This window comes from Ailuropoda melanoleuca, chromosome 12 (genome assembly GCF_002007445.2).
Source record: "Ailuropoda melanoleuca isolate Jingjing chromosome 12, ASM200744v2, whole genome shotgun sequence".
Classification (NCBI taxonomy): domain Eukaryota; kingdom Metazoa; phylum Chordata; class Mammalia; order Carnivora; family Ursidae; genus Ailuropoda; species Ailuropoda melanoleuca.
In genome coordinates, this window is record NC_048229.1 from 37,508,886 (window position 1) to 37,533,468 (window position 24,583).

The following is a 24,583-nucleotide window of genomic DNA, read 5'->3' on the forward strand; positions in this document are numbered from 1 at the left end:
AGGCAGTGGCAGCAGCGAGAGAGCACGAGGAAGGAGATGAGCTCAGAGAGAGTTTGCGTGGAGCCCATGAATCCTTACGGTGCCAATTTTTGCCCCCATTTTCCAGATTAGGAAACTGAGGCTCAGAGAGAAAACTTCAGATCACTTGCCCAAAGTTAGGAAGCAAGCAAATGGCAAATCAGGACATCAACCAGACACTGGAGGCCTAGTCACTAAACCCAGATTCTCTAACTTCCTCCTGCGGCAGAATGAATGGAGGTGGCCTGGTTACAAATGCAGCTCCCTTGCTGCCTTAGTTTCCCACCCACAACCACCAAGGGCATGATTCAGTGGCTCTGGGTGAGGTGAGCAGGGAATCCGGACAATTACCAGCCACCCAGGAGGCTCTGACGTGGGCCATGCTTTGAGCAACCCCAGCCCAGGCAGGGTTAGAGGTCACCACCCATCAAACGGAAATGAAGTCAATTTTTGGTGCAGGCACAGCCACAATGCTGAAGTGGAACGAAGGAAAGCAAGAGCAGAGCGTAGCGACATGCCCCTCCTGTTCGGGGGCTCCCTACATTTTATGAGACTTGTGTCGGGAAGAAAATTGGTGTGTGTGAATGCACCCGACTTTGTCTACGATATTACGAATTGGAAGCGACCCAAACGTCCATCGGCAGGTGAACTGAGAAACAAATTGTGGCACGTTCACACAGTGCGGTACCAAAAAGAAATAAACTCTTACACATGCTACATGGATAAATGTCAAAAAGAGACTGAGCAAAAGAAGCAAGGCAGAGGAGCATATATTGTATATGAAAGCCGCGAAGTGCCTAATGGAAACTACGGTGACATATAGCAGATGGGCAGGGCAAGTACTGCAAAGAGTAGGAGGGAACTTTCTGAGTAAAGGAAATGTTCTATGCCTTGCTTACAATGGTGGTTCCACGGGTGTGTAAAGTTTCTCGAAACTCATTAAACTAGGACACCTAAGATGGATACAATTTATTGTATGTCAATTATACCTCAATAAAGTTGGGTTTTCAAAATAATATGTGTGTATTTGCATGCACTGGGTTGCAAGGTAAATGTATTTCTGACTGATGGCTCCAAAAAGTGTGAGAAAAATACCACACCATCTCAATAAAGTTCAGGAAAACGGTCCTAGTCTGGGGCCAAGAGATGCCAGGGCCACAGCTCTAGACCCCAGCATGGGTTAACCTGGCAAGTCTGAGCTCAGTCCTCCTCTTGTGAAAGCAGGAGGGCTGGGTCCCAGGGGCATCCAGAGATGACACTTCCTGGCCTTGACCTTGGGCAAGTGACTCTACCGCTCAGGCCTTGGTTTCCCTCAAATCTCCCAGGGAGATAAAGATAGGGCCCTACCTCAGAAGGTAGGGCAGGCGAGGATATAATTAGATGTCTCAGGAGACTGAGGCCCTGGGCATGGGACCTGACGTGGAGTGGCTGCTCAAGGCTGATACCATGGTCTTATTAGGGCTGGGGAGGAGGGGAGAGCCCAACCCGTGGTGTCTGCAAAGGGGCTGGAGCTGGGGCAAGAGTCTAGGGTGAAGCTAGGCCTCCTCCTGTGGTCGCAGGTCCAGCTGTCCCCATCCTTCACTACCAGCCCCAGCTGTTCCTCCCTCCCGGGAAACCGGACCCAGCTCACCAGGGTCCTATTCTGGGGCCCGGAATGCTGTGTCAGCATTTCCCAGGGCCTCGGAGGAGGAGGGTAGGGGCTAGCGCAGGGTCAGCAGACCTGGCCCAGAAGAGAGAACATCCCCTCCCATACACTCAGCCCCACACCCAGATCAGCCACTGGGAGGGAAAAGTGGGAAGGACTCTGAGATGGGCAGCCCCTCCCCCCCATCCTCTCCCTGTCCTCTGCCCAGGCCCCAGAAAAGCCGGCTATTCTGGGAGGGACACCTGTTGTTCCAATTCCCATCCCTGCCCCCCAGCAGGGGATCAGAGATGCCAGGAGAGACAGAGCTAGGGAGGCAGAACAAAATGCAGAAGGCCTAAAGCCAAAGAACAAAGACAGAGACAGAGATGGAAAGACAGCAACACAGAGACAACCCAAAGAGATGGATAGGGAGAGCTTTAGCAGAGACCTTTAGCAGCCATATTTGGCCCTCCTACCCAAAAGGAAGGAGGGAAGAAAGATAACCCATAACCGGAGGGTCTCCCCAGGAGACCTGCAAGGACTGGAAGTTCAAAGACGTTAGGTCCTTCAGCCCACTCCAGCCCCCTTCCCAAAATTTAAATTAGGTCAGAGTCTGGAGGAAAAAAGAATCAGGCTAGGTGGTGTAGAGGGGGAGGGGAAAGGGCTAAATTAAGCTCAGGAATTAGAACCACCTTCCCCAAGTGCCCGCTTCCAGGGTGGTGGGAGGGAGGTGCTCCCTCAGTGGCCCCCCTTCTCTGGGATAAATAGCTGATGTCAGAAGGGAGGGTGGCCAAAGATCCCCCTCCCCTTCTCCATTCTGCAGTCCCAAATTCTTCTAATTCTCTATGATGAGAAAGGTGAGCGAGACGGAGACAAACGAGAAAGAGTGACAGTTACCCAAAGGGACAGAGGAATAGGCCCTGAGACTCCAAGGTCACCAGCAATCCGTACAGAGACATCCGGAGACAAAGAGACACTCAGAGGGACCCGAGAGGTAGCCCCAGTGACCCCCCCCAACACAGAGATACGCACCGTGCGCAGAAACTGGACCTCATCCTCTCCCTCTCCTCCGTCACCCATGATGTCGAGGCCCGAGGGGCGCGGGCTGAGGTCGGGGAATAGGAGGAGGGGGCTGCAGGCTGGGCGGGTGGGCTGGGGGTGGGCTGGGGTCGGAGACCTCTGGGGCACCCGGGAGGTAGATGGAACTGCGAGGAGGATTCGCGTGCTGGACAGAGCTGGGAGGAGGTCCCCGCCCCCCCGGGTTCCCATTGGGCCAGGACGTCCAAGGCCACGCCCCCTCACCGAAGCCCCACCCGCAGACCCCAAACCTTGGCGGGAGGTACCCGTAGGTGGCGTGGGATGTAGGGGGAGCGTCTGGAAGGTAGCTGCCTCCTCTCCACTTCCATGGTAAGGAAGGTCATTCTCCCATTTCACACAGAGCAAACTGAGGCTCTGAGCTGGGAGGCCTCGGCTTGATGGCAACAGCTGAGCTGGGAGGCACACCACGGTCTCCCGACTTTAAAAAGCACCATACTTAGTGATTAAAAGCAAGGACTCTGAGCCAGTCTGGATCTGAATCCCAGTCTTGCCACTCCCTTATGTGTCCTCGGACAAGTCACATCCCTGCTCCGTGCCTCAGTTTCCCCAGTTGGTAAGGAGTATATCAATAATACCTACCTCACAAGGCCTTTGCAAGGATTAAATGAGAGAATTTATTTACAGCACGTAAATCATCAACATCATCATCATCATCATCAAATCTTTTGAGGCAGGAATAATAGCCATAGCAGACGTCTTTTGTGCACCTGTTGTATTTGAGGCCCCAAACAAAGATATTTTTACTGCATCTCATTTAGTTGTCAGGACAATCCTGCTATTATTCACATTATTTAGAAGAGGAAATCAAAATGTGTGGTCCTCACCGTGTATAATTTTAAGGAGCTGAATGAATGATGTAGTTTTCAAAACAATCTTATGAAGTCAGTAGCCTTCTGGTGCCCATTTTACAGATGAGGAAAGCTGAGGACAGTGAGGTGGAGTGACTTGCCTGAGTCACACGGAGGCTGAGCAAAGGATCTGAACCTAGTGCCAGGGTTCTTACCCATTCCACTTTATTGTCTTGATATATATTAAAATCGAATTATAACAAAAAACCAATTCCACAGGGCCAGACATCCCCCCCCCCACCAGAGTTCTAACCTTCCTTCTCCCCAGGGGCTGCCTGAGCCACTGAGGGCCACCCCTTTATGCAGATGAGCTCCCTGTGTTTTGTAAATAGGAGAGACCTGAGCAGCTAAATAGGAGAGACCTAAGCAGCTCCTTCGTGTTTTCTTGCTTAGGGCCCTCCATGGCCTGAAGGCGCACTGCCCCCACCTCCCCACCCCTGGCTCTGGGGAGCTTGGCTGGAGCTTGGACACTGGCCTCTGCAGTTCTGTTAAACAGGCAGCCGTGAGGCTTGGAGGCCCAGTGCAGGACACCACACACGCCGGGGCTTCCTGCCAGGCATACACCTTCGTGCCTCTGGGCCTCAGTTTCCTCATCTGTCAGTTGGGCTAATTTGGAATAGTCCCTACATGGCTGGGGGAGGAGTCATGGGGAAGATCCCATGAGGAAACCTTTTAAAGCCTATGATATGGTAACTTACTGACACAGGTAACTTATTGATAATATTAAAATTATTAACACGTAATGGTATCTATTAAGTTATATAAAACAGTATCTTGAAGTTCAATAAAATTATACATAAAATGTTAAATGTATGGGGGTGCCTGAGTGGTGCACTCGGTTAAGCCTCTGGCTCTCGGTTTGCGGCTCAGGTCATGATCTCAGGGTCATGAGCCGTGTGGGGCTCCGAGCTTAGCGCGGAGTCTGCTAAAGTTTCTCTCTCTCCTTCTGCCCCTCCCTGTGCTCGCTCACTCTCTCTCTCAAATAAATCTTTTGTAAAAAAAGGTCAAATGTAGAATACGTTGGTATGTCATATACTTAAATATTGATATATTGATACAATTTCATATACAACACATAGGTTTGTATCATATTCTTGAATTATATAATGCATAATTATATAATTATATATTTAGGCTAATACAATGACACAATGCAATGTAACTATGTTTATCTATATACATTATATCATGCAAGCTTGCATATTAAATATTAAATTTTTCCTTCGAGTTTTATGTATAACAAAATTATTCCGTGTCATTGTGCATTATATCATAAGATATTAATAGCGTTTCTTCTTTTTTTTTTTTTTTTGGTCAGTCATCATGAGGTGTTTTAAGACCTATCCATGTTGCTCTGTGGACATTGTTCTGGGCTTGTGGGGCTTTGCAGGACTTCCTGGTGACTCTCCTCTTGGGGTGACACCCAGGCTGCCCCTAGCTCATAGAAAGAGCCTTATATGTCCCTTTATGGGATTGGGAGCAAATGTCCCGGTACACACACCCAGGAGCTAACTTTGACTAAGTCATGCCAAGTGGCCCTTGGGAATCAGAGTTCCCAGAGCCCCATATCCCCAACCTGCACTTGACATTTTCCAACTCCCAACCTTTGCCAGACCAGTGGGATGACTCACTGTTGTTTTAATTTGCACTTCCTTGATCAGCTACCAAACATGTCTAGCATCCTCTCAGGTGCCTGTCAGAGTCTTGGGGTTTCCTGGTCATTTCCTCACACTCCTGGCCCATTTTTCTATCAGAGTTGCTGTCTCTTTTTCTTGCTGACTCGCAGCTGTGCCTGTCACCCTTGTAAAGGTTAATTTCTTGTTGATTTTAGACATTGTAAATACCTGTTCCCACTCTGTCATCTCATCTATTTGTCCCATAGTGTCCTCATTAAAAGAAATCTTTATTCTGATATTGTCAAATGCATATGCCTTGTAAATTTTCGTGGTTTGCTTCAGAAGCCCTTTTCCTTTGTGGTTGATGGTGTTATTGGGGGTAGTAACCATCCCTGTAGGCCTTGAGGGGGGCGCTTGCACAGACCTCCCTTCCTGAGGCTTCTCTGGGTGCCGAGGGTGGGGGTGAGGGGGAGTGGGGGTGTGGAAACACCACAAGCTCCGCTCAGCCAGCAGTGTTACATCACCTCGTGCGATGCAGGTGCGGGGGAGATGGGCTGAGATATGGACAGCACCACTTGAGACTTGATGAGTTGGGGGCGGGGGGGGGTTGTGGTAAAAAGTCAGGGAGAGGAAGAGAGAGACAGAGAGAGAGGGCCTGAGAATATATGGTAGGTCATGTCAGGAAAAAGTTAAACAGCATGAGCTCTCTGCTTGTCTAAATGTTCTGGCATGAAAAAGAAAAATCCACGGTGACTTCTTGTAGTGAAAAGAGGAAAGGAGTAAAAATATACTTCTAAGAGAACTCTGGTTGAATTACTAATACCCTAGGTTTGGCAGAAGCATATTAATTACTATGACCCATTTACTCCACTCCTGGGTACCTACCTACAGGAGAGCACACTTGAACGTTCAGCCAAAGACCAGGTGCTAGAAGGTTCACGGCAGCCTTATTCACAACAGCCCCACACTGGAAGTGAGTCACCTGTCCGTTACAGGAAAATTGCTCAAGAAAGCGTGGAATAGTCACACGATGCAGGAACCCAAAGGAATAACTACAACGAAGTGTAACATGCAAGAATCACAAAAACATGATTATTAAGGGGAAGAAATCAGAAACAATAAATTATTCCATGTATAAGCAACTCAAACCCTGGGCAAAACTACCCTGCTAGAAATCAGGCTAGTGGCAACTTTCAGGAGGCAGGGCTGGGATGGTGCTTGTGCAGGGGGTTTGGGCAGGATGGAAATATTCTGTTTCTCAAATTTGTCACTGTCATGTAGATACACTCAGTTTATCGCAACTCAAGGATTTGTGCTTTTTTTGTACAATTTACAAATGACAAGCATGACACATTTAAGGAAAAGGAAAAAACCCCACACATACTCAAAGGAAAAGTCTGTGTTTCTATGAGCACGTATTTATGTGCCTAAACAAACGCACAACCAACAGGTCAAATGAAACCCAACAATATGTGATATTGGCCACCCCTGCCTAAGGGGGGATGGGGCCCTGGAGGGTTTACTCCATCTATAATGTTTTTTATAATAAGATAACAGTTTTTAAGATTGTGTGATGATGAAACGAGCTAGTATTTTGAATGCCCTTGGAGCATTTTGTGGTATACAGTAGGCACTACATAAGCGTTTGTTACAACAAAAGTAATAAGGTGAAAATGTTTTCTGGGATACAAATGGTGTTATTAAAATGAAACCAGGAATAAAAGAAACATAAGAAGAAATATACAAAATATTATATCTTGTGACTTTCTATTCAAACCTTTGTGTCTCAGATACATGAATATATCCTTACAGAAATGCGGACTTTCTAAGTACATGTTTTTACATAAATGTGTCATAATAGCCATACTTTTAAAACAACTGCTCTCATTGAAGCAGTGACAGAACAGAGAATCACGGGTCTAGAGACCAAAAGATGGGGGAGATAGAGAGAGAGCCCGCTGGGCGACTGTGGGTGGGGGCCAGCAGCACCGGAAACCTCAGCCTGAAGGGATCCCCATGTGGGGGAGGGGGGACCTTTGGTCTCTCCCCAGCCTCTTCCTTCCCCCTGGCCTGGGGCTGGGTGGGGAGGGGCAGTTCCTCTTTCCTTCCCTAGCACAGAGGAGGCCCCAGCTCCCAAGGGGCTAAGAAGCTGGAGCACTGGGGAGGGGGAAGAACTGAGCCAGACTCTTGCAAGACCCCCTCCCCCCACCAGGAAACATGAACAGGAAAGACAGCAAGAGGTGAGAGGACCCTCCCCAAGGAGACCAGGAGTGCCCTGAGCCCCTGGGCCTCTGGCTGCGTGGGAAGGCTGGGGAATCCTAAGGCAGCTGGTGGCGGTCGGGCTCTAGGAGCAGGAGCAGGGGGCACCAGGTGAACAGTACTTCAGGGAGTCCAGAGCTGCTAGGGCTGGGGCTGTGTGTTTGAGCATCTGGGGGTCGTCCTCGCTGTCTCTGGAGTTTCAGCTGCTCTCTAGCCCCTTCTGCCCCGCCCCCACTCTTCTTTGCTCCCTAGATTGGGTGTCTCTGTCCTCCCTGGGCTTTTCCCGGTTTCCCATCACAGTTGCTCCCTTGCTGCCCCCTGCTCCTAGACGGGGAAGCTCCAGGCTCCTGCAGAGCCCTGCCCCTGGGGAGGGGAGTGTGACGCAGGGCAAGGCAGCTCCCCTGCCTCTTAAACCCCTCCTGGCCACTCCAGGCACTACGGGGAGCAGGCAGTCCACAGGTAAGAGCCTTGCAGCTTCTGGAACAGGCTTCCTATGACCTGGACAAGCTTGCTTTCCTGTCCTCACGGGGGCGATGGTGGCTGAGTAGCTCCTGGGTAGCTAGCCTAGGTAGCCCCTCCAGCCTTCTCTGGCATGTCTCAGATGGGCAAAGGGGTCCCCTCCCCATAATATCCAGCAGTTAAGTGGTGGAGACTTGGCTACCTCATTTTCTGGCTGTGTGAACTTAGGTGAGTCACTTAATTGCTCTGTGCCCCAGTTTCTTCCTCTGTTAATATAATAATCATAGTCCCTCCTCAGAGGGATCGGAATGTCCTCAGTGAGAACGGTCTAAACCAGTGGTTCTCAAGCTTAAGCATGCCCTCGGGGCGCCAGCCGGGCTCAGTCGGTGGAGCCCACGAGTCTTGATCTCAGGGTTGTGAGTTTGAGCCCCACAATGGGGATAGAGATTACTTAAAAGTAAAAAATCTTTAAAACACACATACACACAGGCAGAAGGCCAGGTCCACCTCCAAAGTTTCTGATTCTGTAGGTCTCTGACGGGACCTGAGAATTTGTATTTCTTTCTTTTTTTTTTTTAATTTATTCATTTGACAGAGAGAGAGAGAGACAGCCAGAGAGAGGGAACACAAGCAGGGGGAGTGGGAGAGGAAGAAGCAGGCTCCCAGCAGAGGAGCCTGATGTGGGGCTCAATCCCATAACGCCAGGATCACGCCCTGAGCGGAAGGCAGACGCCTAACGACTGAGCCACCCAGGCGCCCCGAGACTTTGTATTTCTATCAGGTTTCCGGGTGATGCTGGTGGTATCAGTTGGACCATGCTTTGAGAACCAAAGTTAGACAGGTGCTAAACCTCTGCCCAGCACATACTCATGACTCAGTAAATGACAGCCCAGGAACACTCAGGACTGATTCCTTGGACCCTTAGGATGCACCAGGGACATGGCAGTACCCTTGTGATGAGGGGCTCCCCACTTCTGCTCTTGCAGAAGGCCTGGATTCTAGTTTGCCCCATCACTTTCTCTGTATCTCAAGTTTGACTTTCCCATCTCTAGCCACTTAACAGCCTGAACAAACTAAGTCCCTTATTTTTTTTTTAATTTTATTTATTTATTTGAGACAGAGAGAGAGAGCATGTGCACAGGAGCCCAAGCAGGGGCAGAGGGAGAGGGAGAAGGAGAAGCAGACTCCCTGCCAAGCAGGAAGCCTGACACAGGGCTAGATGCAGGGCTCGGTGAGGGGCTCAATGTGGGGCTCAGGGGTCCATCCCGGGACCCTGGGATCATGACCTGAGCCCAAGGCAGATGCTTAACCGACTGAGCCACCCAGGCACCCCAAACTAAGTCCCTTAATTAGCACTTTTGAAGAGCAAGGCATTGAATGTTCATAATAAATTCCTGGGGAAGGCCCAAGGATGACTCTCATTTTTCATGTGAGGAGACTGAAGCCCAGAGACATTAAGTGACTAGCACACAGTCACACACCCAACATAAATTTCTCTAATCCCATTTTGTCTAACCCTTGTGGAAGCCAAGCCCATTCAGCCTGGATTCTGCTCCCTCCTTCCTCCACCATCTCTGTCTCTTCGTTACCCTCTTTCCCCAACTGGAACACGAGCCTCAGGGAGGCACAAGGCAGAGCGAGGGTTATTTTTAAACTTTCCTTGAAGCTGCCTCACCGCAGGGACCCTGCCCAGCTCTGAAGAGCCCTGGTAAGGCCACTTTGCACCCATATATTCTCTACAAACCTAGGGACCCAGGCTGGTGGCTAAGACTCAGGTCCTATCCAAGTACTGGCTTGGGGAAGGGGTCTGTCACCTTAATAAGGGGTCCAGCTCAGAGAGGAGGGACAGATGGAATTTCGGGGGTCTGCTGCTTTCATGAGGGCTGGTGGAAGGAGGGACCAGCACTGGAGAGCAAAGGGGAATTCTGAGAAGTCTCCCTGAAGGCAGAATCTGAGAAGGAGGAATGACTGGGGGAGTTGAGGGAATGAGGGGTGGGGTGGTGGTCTTTTCCCATGATTCTCTGGGAGATCAAGAGTCATCCCAGGGTTCTGCCAACAGGAAGTCTCTCCATAATAGCCTTGGGACTATACAGTCAAGGGGAATTTAGGGTCAATGCCTGGAAGAAGGGGTTTTCTTATGATTCCCTGGAGGTTCCTTAGTAATCCTGGGGTCTTCTTCTCCATGATTTCCTGGGGGTTCAGGGTGATCTTGAGAGTCTTTTCCCCTGATTCCCTGAAGGGGCAGGAGTAACCTTTTGAGTTTACCTGTAAGAGAAGGCTCCCATGATTTGGAATTCTCCAGGGGTTTTCCCCCATGATGACTTGGGATTTTGGGGTCAAGAAGAATTCTGGGGGTCTGCCCAAAGGAAGGGGTTCCCATGATTCCCTGGGGGGGGGTGTGCCCACAGGAAGTCTCACCAAGAATGCCCAGGAAAGACAGGGGGGCGGGGCCGGCCCCGACAGGCCCGGCGCCACAAGACGTGCCCCAGCCCCCGGGAAATCAGCAAGGTCATGGCTTCCATGGCTCTGGGCATGCTGAATGAAGGCGGCTGCAGTGAAGACGAGCTGCTGGAGAAATGCATTCAGTCCTTCGGTGAGTGTCCACTTCCCTGGCCAGGCTCTCCAGTCCTGAGGTGGTAAAGCAGCCATTTCTCTCAAGGCCTCAGGGTTTTTTTTGGGGGGGTGGTTATAAAATGGTAGCAAGGGTGTGTGGAACCAATCACTACATTCGGGATAAAAGAACAACATGTGCATTTATTTTTCCTGAGATGCGGAGGGGGAGGAGGTCTGATGCTATTTCCGTCTACACCATGACTTGCCAGATGCTGTGCTGGTCTATGCCCAGTACAGACAAGGAAACCGAGACACCCTCAGGAGGCCAGGAGGCCAAGTTGCTTGCCCTAGTTCATGCAGGGAGAAACAGGTAGAGCTGGAGTTTGAACCAGCCTATCCGACGGGCTCTGGGGACCGTGTAGTCTCTTGCCCAGGAACCATTCCGACAGAGTCCTCTTCTCTTGCTCCCAGACTCAGCTGGCAGCCTGCGCCATGGGGACCACATTCTCAACATGGTACTGGCCATGCACAGCTGGGTGCTGCCTTCTGCCCACCTCGCTGCCCGTCTGCTGACCTTATATCCTCCCAGGGCCATGAGCAGGGGGTGGAGGGGAGAGGGCAGAGATGTGAGAATCTGGGAGATGGGGACAGGGTGAACAGGCAGCTCTGGGATGCTGGATATCAGAACCTTGACCAGAACTCAAGTACCAGGAGGCCACAGGGAACACACAGGAGCAGAGGCGGCTGCAGATCTGTCACCTGGTCAGGTAGGGCTGGGCCAAGACCTCCACCCCCATGACCCAAGACCCCCATCCTGTTCCCTACCCCCAAAAAACACCTCCCAGAGATTCCCCAGACCGATTCCCCACAAACCCACCAAGCCCTGCTCCTCCAAATACCACTTCTGAGACAGCCCTAGTTTGGTTTCCAGGACCCTCCCAGTTCTGCTCCCTAGAACACTTTCCGACTCTTAGAGACCCACGACCAAATCCTAGAGACCCTCTCATAGCTGATGCCTAGAGACTTTCAGCTCTGCTTCCTCAACCCCCACATACCCTAGCCTAACTTTTAAGACACCCTTCACCTTGTTCTCCAAAAATCTCACCCCTCAGAGGCCCCAGCTTAGTTCTTGGGACCTGCCCCCCACTATCCTGTTTCCTAGCAATTCCACCTCCAAGAGATCCCCCCAGTTTATCTCTCATTGATTCCCAAGCCTGTGGTTAGAGGCCCCCAGTCCTATCCTAGAGACCCCTAGTCTGGCACCTAGAAATTCCTCAGCCCAAGAGACCCCTTTTAGAGACCCTCCCCACCCCTACCCCACCCTCATCCCACCATCTCTACACCACCCTCAGATACTGGCTGACCCAACACCCTGAGACGGTACACCAAGAGCCTCAGTTAGAAGAAGTTATAGGTCGTTTCTGGGCCACTGTGGAGCAGGAGGGCAACTCTGCCCAGAGGAGCCTGGGAGACTCCTCCAACCTGTGAGTCGGTCACTCTTCACCCCCTTCCTCACCCCCACATCCTCCACCCTGTACCCCTCCAATACCCTGCCCTCTATCCCCCCAGCCTGAGCCCGGGTGGCCCTGGCCCCCCGCCCCCCATGAGCAGCCCAGGCCTAGGCAAAAAGCGCAAAGTGTCCTTGCTTTTCGACCACCTGGAGACCGGGGAGCTGGCTCAGCATCTCACTTATCTGGAGTTCCGGTCCTTCCAGGCGATCACGGTGAGGAGTCCCTTCCCCCAGCAGGGGATGGCTGGGAGTGGGATGGAGCCTGGCAAGGCTCAGAGGACCCCTATATGGATATGGGGCAGGGATCTCAAACTCTCAAACATGGGTGCTAGAAGGTTCGGGAAAATGAGTTAAGCGGGCTGAGGACAGAGCCCCTGAGTTCAAAACCATCAGCCCTTCCTTATCTGTGTAACTTTGAATTAGTTTCTCAACCTCTCTGGGACTCAAGATTTCTCATTTATAAAATGGAGGTCATAATACTTTATTACATGGTTGGCAGAATTAAATTAATATGTCCATTTAAAAATGCTTGTTGGGGGGCACCTGGGTGGCTCAGTCGGCTGAGCATCTGACTGACTCTTGATCTCAGGTCTTGATATCAGGGTCATGAGTTCAAGCCCCACACTGGGCGTGGAGCCTACTTAAAAAAAAATGCTTGTCACAGTGCCTGGCACATAGTAAGTGCTCAAAATATTTTATTAATTATTCATTTATTCGAGAAGCATTTAAGTTCACTGTACCTCGGTTCCATTATCTGTAAAAAGGGGAATTTAACACTTCCTGCCTCATAGGATCAATGTCTGGTCCAGAGTGAATGCTACCTGGTAGAACGATTTGAAATTGCCATATTTTACCTACCCAAATGATAATTTCATATGCTTCCACCTATATATAAGTATTAGCTGTTGCCATCACCACTTCAAGGGAAGGCAGTGATCCCCTTCCTTAATGTGGAAATTTCCTGATTGTTCATGAACTGCGTGAACAGTACATGTACTGCAGACAGGGTGCACTACATGTAGGTATGGAATGTTGACCCCCTGAGCAGAACAAATAGAAACTGCTTTCATGTCCTCTTCGTCATGCTTCCTTTTGCTGACTGTATACCAGTCAGGTATACAGTCATGAGCAATAGACTGGGTTCACACCTGTGTGACCCAGGACAGATTATTTTCTCTGTACCTCAACGGCCTCATCTCTAAAATGTGAATAATATAGTATGGTAATCACTTCGTAGAGTTGATGTGAGGATTAAATTAGCTACTAGGACAGAGGACTCAGAACAGTGCCTGCCTTTATTTAAATATTTCTCTTCAGAAGGAGAGGGCCTCGGTGACGTCAAGGACATGTGACAGCCAGACTAGGGCCTCAGAGGTCGCAACTGCTGGGGGGATGGGCGTGTGAGGGCAAGGCCGACGCGCCACTGCCCACCCTGACACCCACCTCACCCGCAGCCCCAGGACCTGCGGGGCTACGTTTTGCAGGGCTCCGTGCGGGGCTGCCCGGCCCTGGAGGGATCCGTAGGGCTCAGCAACAGCGTGTCCCGCTGGGTGCAGGTCATGGTGCTGAGCCGTCCCGGGCCGGCACAGCGCGCGCAGGTGCTGGACAAGTTCATCCAGGTGGCACAGGTGAGGCCAGCCCGGAGGGGCTGAGGGAACCGCCGTGCGCACTTATCTGACCTCCACAGCTGACCAGCCCTGGCGGTGACGTCATCCACACCCCGACCCCGCCCATCCCGACTCCGCCCCCGAGGTCCCAGTCCTGAGGTTCTAACCCGGGACTGTGACTGCATTTCTTCCTTGGCCTTGATATCAACCCGATGATATCAACCCAATGTCGAACCCGCCCTGGCCCCCCATTTGGTCCTAGACGTAGCCGTTGACGACGTCCCCCCTTGCCCGAATATTCTGTCCACAGGGCAGTGAAAGTGTCTCTGGCAGGCCCCCACGTTTGCGTCACCCTCCACCTTGGTCTCTAGGCCCCAGCCGTCCCTTCGGGGCAGACTGCATGTCTCCCTCCCCATCACGTCAGGTTTCTCCCTGGCTCAGCCCCACTGTGTCACAACCTCTCTCTTCCCCTTCCCTAAATAGATACCTTCCCTCCTTTCTAGAGAAAAAGGAAGCCTCCTTCCCCCACCGTGGCCACGCCCCTTTGCGTACTTCCTCGCAAGCCACGCCCTTCCTCTCGCGTCTTCCACCCCCTTGCTTGGCCCATGCAGCCCCGCGGACCTGGAGGTTCTAGCGCCTGCCCGGGGTCTCCTCTCTGGCTCCACCCCCTCCCCACAGCGACCTCTGCCCTGCAAACTTGAAAAAGGGGGAGATGAGGCAGTTGCTCCTGATTCCCAGCTGACCCCACACTCATGACCCTTCCATTTCACTCTGGCCCCATTCACCTCTACCTGGCTCCTAACTCCTCCTACTCCAGCCCAGAGCCCAGGCCGTCTTCACTTGACTCTCAGAGCAGTCTGACCCCCAGGTGTCTGTCACCTGACATCTGTCCAAATCTCTCACACCTGCCTAGTCCCCAAACCTAACTCCTCACACTTGCCTGATCCCTCCCCACACTTTTTTCGGACCTCATATCAGCCTATCACCTGCCTGACCCCTCATGTAATGCCCATATACCTGCTTGTGGCCCACTCCTTCCTGACACACCCACTCCTGCCTGACACCATACCCACACGTGCCTGACTCCCCAGTTCAGCTGGGATGCAGTCATGGGAACCCCCATTTTGCCTATCCTCCATGTGATACCCAACTGCAACACTCTTCCTTCCTAGAGGCTCCACCAGCTACAGAATTTCAACACACTGATGGCCGTCACGGGGGGCCTGTGTCACAGTGCCATCTCCAGACTCAAGGACTCCCATGCCCACCTGAGCCCTGACAGCACCAAGGTGAGCCCCCACTATTCTCCCCAGAGTTCCAGCGATCAATTATCCTGAACCCCCACACTTTTCCCCAATCCCCTCCATCCCTACTCAGGGGCCCTGGAGCCACCTGGAGACCTTCTCCAATTGGGACAGAACCCCAGATTGTCCTCCTCTGCCTTTCTTCCTGCCTCTTCAATCATGCATGCATCATGCTGACCCCTCTCCACTCTCTGTTTCCAGTCCTGAGCAGGACTGGAGGGAGACAGATGAAAGAGATGGTAGCAGAGAACTTGCAGTCCAGGTGGGGACTGAAATGATGCCCCTAAGGACACCAAATTTAGGCCACTCATGGGAGGAGCATAGGTTAAGCGTGTCCCGGGAGGTGTACGGGGAGAGTGAGTTATTCATGAGTCTAGTGTGTGAGGTCAGGATCTGGCAGGAAATTAGGCTGGAGGTGCCCAGGGGGAAGCTCCCGCTGAGACTGGCAAACTGAACCAAGGTGTCCGGGCTTCATCCAGAGGGCAATGGGGAGCTAGGAAAGGTTTGGTAATGATGACAGCACCCATGATCAGACTTCAGTTTTTGGAAAAAAATCACTCTAGCCTGGGGAATGGGGGCTATGGAGCTTTTCTGAGGTGGGGACCCAAAAGGAAGAGCAGTTGCGGGGGGAGGGATGCTGAGGCCAAGGTGGGACATGGAGGGGCTTTGGGAGATGTCCAAAATGCCACTAGGCCCCTGGGAGTCCAGAACCCAAACGGAAGGCTGCCAGGATGCTCCCCTCCAGGGGGCCAAGAGGGCCTCCCTCATAACATCCCCCCTGTAATATGCCCCCCTCCCTGCACAGGCCCTTCTAGAGCTGTCAGAGCTGCTTGCTGCGCACAACAACTACGCCCGCTATCGCCGCACCTGGGCTGACTGCACGGGCTTCCGGCTGCCCGTACTGGGCGTGCACCTCAAAGACCTGGTGTCCCTGCATGAGGCTCAGCCCGACCGGTTGCCTGACGGCCGCCTGCACCTGCCCAAACTCAACAACCTCTACCTGCGGCTGCAAGAGCTGGCAGCCCTCCAGAGGCAGCACCCCCCGTGCGGCGCCAGCGAGGACCTGCTGCACCTGCTCACGGTGAGCTGCCCACCCCGCCCGGCCTGCGCGCCCGGAGACCGAGCCTGCAGGCCGAGGACATTTCCGGTCCTGGGTGCGGGAGGGCCCGCATCCTTGTCGTGCCCATTACACAGATTGGGAAACTGAGGTCCACAAGGTGAAGTCACTGGTCTGCTGCCCCCCAGCAGTAAAACCTAGATTTGAACCCCAGCAGGTCAGCCTCAGAGCCTGTGTTAGCACATGTTAACCACCACACTACATCCTCCGACTGGGAGTGTGGGATTCTGGCTGTATTCTATTTATATAATATAAATAATAATATATATATTCTCCTGCCCTGCCCAAGAAGCTAGGAATTGACAGAGACTGGGATTCTAAAGGCCAAGGAGTCTAAGACTGACTTTCGGACCCCAAGACACGACCAGCTACGTAATTCGCAGTGCCTGGTGCAAAATGCAAATGTGGGGCTCCCTGTTCAAAATCCTTCAGAATTTCAAGATGGTGACAGCAGGGCATTAAATGAAGTGGGGTCCTTCCAAGTGTGGGGCCTGCCTGGGAAGCTGGCCTTGCCCTAAGATGATTAGTGCCCAGGGCTCTATGCTTTGCTGACTCTAGAAGGCCATCAACCCAAATATTTATTGAGCACCTGCTGTGAGCCAGACACTACTTTCGGCACTTAGGCGCACAGCAGTGAGCGCGTCAGGAAAAAAACTGCTGTTCTTGTGGGGCTGACTTCCCAGTAGGGGAGACAGCCAATAAAACAAAGTAAATGAGTAAATCATATGGTCTTTCAGAGGATTAGTGCTAACAGTGAAAACTAAAGTAGAAACCAGCAAGGAAAGTAATAGGGGTTACAATTTTAAATAGGACCCAAAAAAAAAGCCTCAGCGAGAAGATGGCATTTCTGGACTGGGGAACGGGTGTGTGAAGACAGAATGGTGGCTCGATGGGACAGAGGAGCCTAGGAGTCCCCAGAGAAGAGGGGCTTTGGGAAGAGGATGAAGTGGGGATCCAGGCAGGGTGCAGGCTGTAGGCAGGAGGATGGAGATGAGGATCTCTAACGCCCTCCCCCCCACCACCCCCAGCTTTCCCTGGATCTCTTCTACACGGAGGATGAGATCTATGAGCTTTCTTATGCCCGGGAGCCCCGCTGTCCCAAGAGTCTGGTGAGAACTGACCCCTGACCCCTGCCCACCAGCCCAAGGCCACGCACTGACTAACTGTGCCCCTCTGTCCCTGCCCCAGCCACCCTCCCCCTTCAAAGCGCCCCTGGTGGTGGAGTGGGCCCCTGGCGTGACACCCAAGCCTGACAGGGCCACCCTGGGTCGGCACGTGGAGCAGCTGGTGGAGGTAAGGAGGGGACTGTGGCCTGACCATTGAGGGCCAGGAAGGAAGGTATCTATACAGTCCTGACCCAGAGGAGATCTAAGACCATGAGGATCATGGTTTGGCCTTCCCCTCTCCTTCCTATGAAGTCTGTGTTCAAGAATTACGACCCTGAAGGCCGAGGAACCATCTCCCAGGAGGACTTTGAGCGACTCTCAGGCAACTTCCCCTTTGCCTGCCATGGGCTTCACCCACCCCCCCACCAGGGGTAAGTACTCTGGACTTCAAGGTCCCCCAAAGATGAGGCTACTGGGGCTGCCAGGACTCCCGGGACAAAGGGGCCAGGCACGCTGAGGTGCACTCTCTGCCCCTAGGAATGGCTCCTACAGCCGAGAAGAGCTGACGGGCTACCTGCTCCGGGCCAGCGCCATCTGCTCCAAGCTGGGCCTGGCCTTCCTGCACAACTTCCAGGAGGTCACTTTCCGCAAGCCCACCTTCTGTGATAGTTGCAGTGGCTTTGTAAGCACCCTGCCCCTCTTAGGGCCCATCTCCCCTGGAGAGTCCCGGGTCCTGACTCCTCACAGCCTGGGTTCAGACGGCCAGCCCTGCCCTGGAGGGCTCCCAGTCCCCAAGCCCCAGATGATCACCAAATTCCAGAAAACCCCCAGTCTCTAATAATCCCCACATCCCATATAAACCCTAAACACTGGCTATGCCCAGAGTCTAGATAATGCCCAAATCCCCAGTATCTCCATCCTGAATCACTGCCAATGTATGGGTATCTAAAACCCTACATAATCTACACACCTGGGTGGATTATCTCCAAACAGTATCCATTTCCAAGTCTTTAGACTCCAGATAATTCAAACCCTGGATAATTTTCAAATTCAAGTCATCCTCAAACTCTGGATAATGGACAGATTTGCGATCTCCAAACCAAGACTAATTCACAAACCTTGGATTACTTCCCAAACCCACTTTTCATTCATTTCCTATTCACGGAATACCTCCTGTGTGCCAAGCTGTTCTAGACTTGAGGGCTGCGGAGGGGGGCACACAGCAGAAGATACAACAGACACAATCCCTTCCCAGAGAAATTATAGTTCATGAATTCCAGATTCTACCTAATTCTAATATCCTAGATGACTCCCCCAAACTTGCAACCCCAAATTCCTTTCGTCCCCACTTAAGCCTCTAGCCTTGAGAATTTCCCAAACCAGATGGTTTCCACACTTCCAGAGAGCAACCCCACCCCCATCTACAGCCCTCTCTCCCCTCCCTAGCCTGTGTCACCAATTCTGCTTTCTCTTCCCAGCTCTGGGGTGTCACCAAGCAAGGCTACCGCTGTCGGGGTGAGTGAGGCCTCAGTGGTGGGGACGGAGTCTAGCACCTACAGGCCGGACCTCTGACCACTAACTGCTGACCTTCCCCCAGACTGTGGGCTGTGCTGCCACAAACACTGCAGGGACCGGGTAAAGGTGGAGTGTAAGAAGAGGCCAGGGGCCAAGGGCGACATGAGCCCCCCTGGAGCCCCCGTCCCGCCTACACTGGTTCCCCATGCCAGCTGTGGTAAGACCCAGCGTGTGGCAGTCCTGGGAAGGGGGCCTGATGGATGGGGATTAAGTCCAACGTCATGAGGCCCTTCTCATCATACCCACATCCCTCTCATCTATCACCCCACAAACAGGCTCGGAAGACAATCTCTCCTACACACTATCCCTGGAACCTGAAACAGGGTGCCACCTTTGCCACGCTTGGACCCAGACAGAGCCCCCACACCCTTCCTGGGAGCCAGAGATGGTAAGGAGGAACTGCCATCCCACCATCAACTGAATACAGGGGAGACCAGGCATTTGCTTGGGGGAACCCAGGCAGACTTGGGGAAGCACAGGAAAGCAAAAAGGTGCAAGAGTCCTCAGTTGCGTGGGCAGGAGGGTATAGACCCTGGTTAATTTCTTTTTTTTCTTTTTAAAAAGATTTTATTTATTTATTCGACAGAGATAGAGACAGCCAGTGAGAGAGGGAACACAAGCAGGGGGAGTGGGAGAGGAAGAAGCAGGCTCATAGCGGAGGAGCCTGATGTGGGGCTCGATCCCGCAATGCCGGGATCACGCCCTGAGCAGAAGGCAGATGCTTAACCGCTGTGCCACCCAGGCGCCCCGACCCTGGTTAATTTCTAATGTTGATAGAAAAATAAAATTTTCAATTTGTTGGAGTGGGGGGGTAGCCACTAGAACAGTAAAAGAATTTTGAGGAGAAAAAAGGAAAAAGAAGAAAATGGCACTGATAAGGCCCAATACATCAGGAGCTGTAATTGGTATCAGTGGAGTAAATCTTACTATCCTAAGGTAGAGACCTTCAGAATGAGTTTAAAAATCAGAACGTCCAGAGGAATTTTCATTCATCTACTAAACAAAGTCTCCGCGAAGCTCTGCCCCTGGCAGTGCCCGGACTCCTCAACGCCACACCCTCCCCACATGACCCAGTGTCTTCCTCCTTCTAGGTGCCCCTCCCAACGACGGCCTCGCCGCCCGCTCAGTCCTCCAAGCTGAATTCCTAGACCCCACTTTGGTCTGTTGTCTCTCACCTTCCCCAGAGTCAGTCCCAAGTCCTGTTACTCGGCCTCCAGCAGGACCCCCAAAGGCACCGCCGCCTTCCCATCCACACCACCTTCAGTGAAGACTTTGTCATCTCTTACTCGGAAAGTTATTTTCTTCCTTTGCCTCAGAATGGCCACAACCTGTACTCCCCTTTCCCTGCACCCTGTATCTGTGCGGTTTCATGCTGGATCTGTCTAGACTTAAGGATCATCTCACCAACTCCTTACATCTCCATTTTACACATGAGGAAACTGAGGCCCAGGGAGGTTAAGCTGCTCTCCAAGGTGGCAGAGCTCCTAAGTGTTGGAGGCAGGATTGAAGTCCAGGTCTTCTGTCTGCCTCTAAAATGGAAGCTCCTTACCAGTTTGCTACACTGACAGCACGGGTCAGGCCGGGGAGGCAGAGTGCCTAAGTTCCAGAGACAGGAGAGAAGGCTAGAGTAGAGGTGGAACAGGGAGCCTGTGAACACCTGAGTCCCTCCCCTACTCAGAGCCCTTCCATGCCTCCCTCTCACTCAGGGGAAAAGCCAGAGTCCTCACTTCAGCCCACCTCCCACAATCTGTTTCCATCACCTCTCTGACCTCACCTACCACCACTCACCCCTTACTCATCCTGTTCCAGCTACACTGGCCTCTATGGTCCCTGAACATGCCAAAAATACTCCTACCTCAGGGCTTTTGCACTGGCAGTTCCCTCTGCCTGGAATGCTCTTCCAGAGGCCTACATGGCTCACTCTTTGGGACTTAGGTCTAATGTCGCCTTCTCAGGGAGGCCCCTCTGACCATACTCAAAGTTGCAGTCCACCCCCCAGTCCTGCTTCTCCCTTCCTTATTTTTCCCTAAAGTCCTTTACTCATCTAGCAAACTATACTTTTTACCTATTTATCTTGTTGAATGTCTGCTCCTCTTCACCAGAAATCGTCAACTCCAGAAGAGCAGGGGTTTTATAACCTATATTTTTTCAGTGTTGTATCCCTAGTGCTGAGAACAGGGCTGGCACCTGGCAGGTACCTGAGAACTCTTTGTCCAATGCCTGCATGTCTCCTTCCCCGTGCCCACAAGAAAGGAAAGATGTGTTGCTAAATAGCAAAGGACTATGAGGGTCAGAGCAACAGGGGCCTGTTGAGACCCAAAGGACAAAGACACCCCTACCCCTCCTCAAACCTGAGCACCCCTGACCTGGCCTCCCCAGAGATAGGTCCTACAGCTGTCATAAATTAAATTTATTTTCCAGAGAACATGGTCCTTGTTGTTGAGTGGTGGATGGGGGGAGGACATTTGGGACCTTAAGAGCAGGGGATGTGGGGCCTGGGAGCCAGATGCCAAGAGAAACTGAAAGTGACTCCCCAAGAATTACCAATGGCATCAGCATGTCACAGAAGACCCCCCTCCCAACCACCAGTCCCCCTTTACTTCTTCTTCTTCTTGCGACCCCAGTTCTGGCGGCCTGCCTTCCGCCCACCTCCGTCCTCTCTTCTGCTCTGCCAGCTGGGCATGGGAGCCTCCAGCTCATTTGGACGGCCCCCCCGATCTGGCACGTTGCCCATAAGCACCTGAGAGTTGATCAGACTTGAGTTTCAGGAAAGAAAAATGAACAAGGGGACCAGAGAGCCAAATTTGAAGGGCAAGGATGTGGGGGCCCTTCCCCACGCCCAGGCACCCACCTTGTTGATGGCACAGCAGGTCCCTCGGCGGGCAGCCTTGCTGGTGGCTGGGACAAGACGAGACAGGTCCGCTCGGGCAGCCAGGATGTGTGCAATGGAAACATCTGATTCTGGGGTCAGAGCTTCTCGAATTGGGATCAGGACTGCCTTCATGGCTTCTCCTTGGGCCTGGGGAGGGGGGCATGGAGAAAGTGGCTAAGAGCCCTCCCCAGGTGGGATCTGTCCTCTTGGAAGCATCTCTCCCTCCACTTAGGGCCTCACCTCTCACATCTCTAAATAAGAGGGATAGCTCTGAAGACACTCACAGATCAGAGCTGGGAATTCTAGAATGCCCCGGACCTTTTTTAGATTCTAGAATGCCCTGGAGGCCCTGAAATTCTAGAGCCCCCAAACCTTACAAGAGTCTAAGAACCTGCTGTAAGGTCATATTCCTGGCCCTTGTTCTTCCTTCCTGTGGTGGTAGCCCCCACAACTGGGCCTCCCTGCTCCTGCCAAAGTCCTTGTCCCACACCTCTGCCCGATCACTCCAGTGGAAAGAAGATGCTGTGAGGTCCAGGCGTTTCAGGAGAAGGCAGCGGCGGCAGCAGTACTGATCTCCCAGCCTTTGGCACAGAGACTCCAATGCCTCCTGGGGAAAAGGTCTCAGTCATGCCAGGGGTCCCCCTCACTCCCATCTCTGGGGGGAGGATGCTGTTCACATACAGTTATACAGTCTTACCCATCTGGGTGCATCCAGCGGGAAGCTGAGAAGGGGCTGCAGGAACCCTGGGGGCAGGGAAGGCAGCAGCTCAGAGATCTGACGGGAGAAGGGAGTCTGAGGTTAACCGGGCAGAAACCAGATGTACTCTCTGTGGATTCCAGTTCCGCGTGGCCCTGAGGACCCAGGCCTCGGAATCAAGAAGGGTGGTCACAGCTCTAGAAAAACATCCCTGTGGCTGGGGCACTCCTGCCAGAACCGCTTTTGTTGAAAGGACTCTCCCCCTACAAGGAAAGTGGGGTAGCCCCGGTGCAGAAGGGACTCCAGCTCTCTACCTTGTCATGCAACTGCCACAGCAGCCGGCTGGCGGCGGTCCCAGGCGTCGGTCTGGGTAGCCCCAGAGCCTGGAGGGTAAGGACCAGTTCCTGAACCATGCCAGCTCCCTCCTCTGCCCCTTCCCCACAGAGCGGTGCGGGGCTGGGATCCAGCCGGGGGTACAGACGAAGGAGGCGGGCAGCCTGGAGCTCCGAGCAGAGAAAACCTAAAAGGGAAAGGGAGCGTTGCAATCAAGCGTTGTAATCAAGGAGGGCTGCCACCCCACCCACCGGGGTCAAAAAGCTCCATCTGTTTCAAAACCCAGGCTTCCAATACTCCGGCCTTCTAGTTCCGCCCACCTAGAACCCTGGTTTTACCTCCAGGATAAGCTCCACCCACTTTGAGACCCAGTCCTCTGCTCGGACTTCGAACCCCGCCCACATCGGGACCACTTGGCCGGCTACATCAAATCCAACCCACTTGAACGTCAAGGCACTCGGGTCAAAATTCTGACCCCACCCACGTCGAACCCTCTCGCCCGCCTCAAGTCTGACCACGCCCCCTGGGGGCGAACCCTGGCTTCACTTGACTATGCTGAGCCCGCCCCTCTGGAGGCCGTAGCCTCTCCTTCTTCCGCAGCCCCGGCTCACGCAGCAGGCGCAGGGAGGCGCCGGGTTCCCGCAGCGCCGCCGCGCCATCCCCGCCGCAGAGCGCGCGGTCCGGGCAGTGCAACTCCCGCAGCAGGCCGGCCAACTGTCGCAGGAATTCGTCCTCCTCGCCGGGGCCTGCAGGAGGTCGGACAAGTCAGGGCGCGGCGGCAACCCCAACGGCCCCACCCTCCGGGCCGCCCTCCCTACACGTACCGTCGCCGGCCCTCAGCGCCTCCGCGCTCTCCCCTCGCTCCCGCTCCAGGGCGCCCAGAGTCGCCAGCTCCGCCGCCAGCCGCGCGCACAGCGCCCTGAAGTGTGGACACGAGGCGCCCAGCGACTGGGCCCCCGAGAAGCCCTCATACCTGTGGCGGGGCCGAGGCAGCGGGAGGGGATTGGGAAGGTCAATAGCAATTTCTGAGGGGAAACCTCTCCCTTCCTGCACCCCCGCCCTCACCCCCAGCCACACCCCGTTCTCCTTACCCCAAGGCCAGCAGGTCCCGGGCCACAGCGGCCCCCTCCCGCGCTTCCGCCTCCGCCCCCTCCATGAAAGCGTCGCTTCTTCGCCAGGCGCGCGCCCCCTGCCGGCCGGCGGGAGGCCCCGCCCCAGGAGCGGCGTGGGCAGTCGGCGCCCCGCCGCGGCTCCGACCAATCAGCCCCTAAGGGCCTTCGGCGTCCCGATTGGTGCAGGAGGCAGCAGAACCCGCCCCCAGGTCCGCCGGCGCGGGGAGCTAGAGCGCAGCCGTTCGGTTAACTCCGTCTAGACCGTGGAAAAACCCCAGCTCTGTAAATGCAGCGCGTGCGTTCAGGATTTCAGCTGTCACGACAGGCCAGCGGGTGTCGCTATTGCTGCGACTTAGAAACGGATTTCCTTTTTCTCAGCCTCACTCAGATTCCCTCTGCTCTTGAAGTGCCGTAGACCAAGTGTTGTTCTCCCAACTCCGCTCCAAAGGCAGAAACTTATTTCCTCGTTTCCAACATAGGGTTGGAATTACGTCAGGGACTCAGGAAGCCCGGCTCGCCCCCTCACACACACCCGCCCTTCTCATCGATAACAATGCACCAGTTGGGCCTTCACCCTTCTTTCTCCCCAGGCCTTGGAGAGGAAGCAGGTGCAATATATGTCGTGATTAAGAGATTGCACCCTGGGCGTCAGGCAAACAAGGCTTAGGGCTTGACTCCACTACTCAGCACTTCTGTATCCCTGGCAAATTGCTTCTGATCTGTATAATGGGGATAAAACTTACTTTTATTTAAGAGTTGTGAGGATGAGTCCTGTGTTTAGTAGACATATAGGGATATTCAATTAATAACATATATTGAGGATTTTGTGGGTGCTACTAGGCTAAGTATCTTAGTTCGTTTTAGGGAGGAGAGAC

At 53.2% G+C, this 24,583-nt stretch overlaps 3 protein-coding genes across 7 annotated transcripts in view; 1 reads left to right on the top strand and 2 right to left on the bottom strand.

The window, feature by feature from the left end:
• RYR1 (ryanodine receptor 1) overlaps positions 1-2,788 on the bottom strand; it is a 108,094-nt gene extending 105,306 nt beyond the window's left edge. The window contains exon 1 of the mRNA XM_034639016.1: positions 2,675-2,788. Within this exon, the coding sequence (XP_034494907.1) occupies positions 2,675-2,722 (48 nt within the window). The 5' untranslated portion in view covers positions 2,723-2,788. The remainder of the gene's footprint in view (positions 1-2,674) is intronic.
• A 4,501-nt stretch (positions 2,789-7,289) lies between these two features.
• RASGRP4 (RAS guanyl releasing protein 4) lies at positions 7,290-21,116 on the top strand. Of its 3 annotated transcripts, none has more exons than XM_011233116.3 (17): positions 7,290-7,444; positions 10,331-10,515; positions 10,947-11,052; positions 11,180-11,242; positions 11,828-11,959; positions 12,045-12,198; positions 13,440-13,613; positions 14,765-14,881; positions 15,702-15,977; positions 17,042-17,122; positions 17,202-17,306; positions 17,432-17,550; positions 17,657-17,801; positions 18,598-18,634; positions 18,717-18,851; positions 18,970-19,082; positions 19,879-21,116. In XM_011233116.3, exons 1-17 carry the CDS (start codon positions 7,422-7,424, stop codon positions 20,257-20,259), a joined length of 2,346 nt encoding a protein of 781 aa, XP_011231418.1. In that variant the 5' UTR covers positions 7,290-7,421; the 3' UTR covers positions 20,260-21,116. The 3 variants fall into 3 exon arrangements, with proteins under 3 accessions (XP_011231418.1, XP_011231419.1, XP_019662116.1); XM_011233117.3 differs by having other exon boundaries at positions 19,786-20,020; XM_019806557.2 differs by lacking the exons at positions 7,290-7,444; positions 10,947-11,052; positions 11,180-11,242 and having other exon boundaries at positions 10,360-10,515.
• FAM98C (family with sequence similarity 98 member C) lies at positions 21,090-23,839 on the bottom strand. 3 transcript variants are annotated; one of them, XM_011233115.3, is made up of 8 exons: positions 23,688-23,839; positions 23,421-23,569; positions 23,208-23,342; positions 22,578-22,783; positions 22,264-22,341; positions 22,057-22,173; positions 21,546-21,713; positions 21,090-21,434 (listed from the first exon to the last, which is right to left on the bottom strand). In XM_011233115.3, the coding sequence occupies exons 1-8, from the start codon at positions 23,750-23,752 to the stop codon at positions 21,291-21,293; spliced, it is 1,062 nt and encodes a 353-aa protein (XP_011231417.2). In that variant the 5' UTR covers positions 23,753-23,839; the 3' UTR covers positions 21,090-21,290. The 3 variants fall into 3 exon arrangements, with proteins under 3 accessions (XP_011231417.2, XP_034528712.1, XP_034528713.1); XM_034672821.1 differs by having other exon boundaries at positions 21,958-22,173; XM_034672822.1 differs by having other exon boundaries at positions 21,090-21,450; positions 21,958-22,173.
• Between the last annotated feature and the right edge of the window lie 744 nt (positions 23,840-24,583).

Excerpts from the sequence above, each read along its gene's own strand:
- RASGRP4 (XM_011233116.3), top strand. The coding sequence starts at position 7,422 with ATGAACAGGAAAGACAGCAAGAG. Across the intron at positions 14,882-15,701 it reads TGAGCCCTGACAGCACCAAG|GCCCTTCTAGAGCTGTCAGA; the intron begins GTGAGCCCCCAC and ends CTCCCTGCACAG. Across the intron at positions 18,635-18,716 it reads GCAAGGCTACCGCTGTCGGG|ACTGTGGGCTGTGCTGCCAC; the intron begins GTGAGTGAGGCC and ends ACCTTCCCCCAG.
- FAM98C (XM_034672821.1), bottom strand. The coding sequence starts at position 23,752 with ATGGAGGGGGCGGAGGCGGAAGCGCGGGAGGGGGCCGCTGTGGCCCGG. Across the intron at positions 23,343-23,420 it reads GGCGCTGAGGGCCGGCGACG|GCCCCGGCGAGGAGGACGAA; the intron begins GTACGTGTAGGG and ends GACCTCCTGCAG. Across the intron at positions 21,435-21,545 it reads CCTGCTGTGCCATCAACAAG|GTGCTTATGGGCAACGTGCC; the intron begins GTGGGTGCCTGG and ends ATCAACTCTCAG.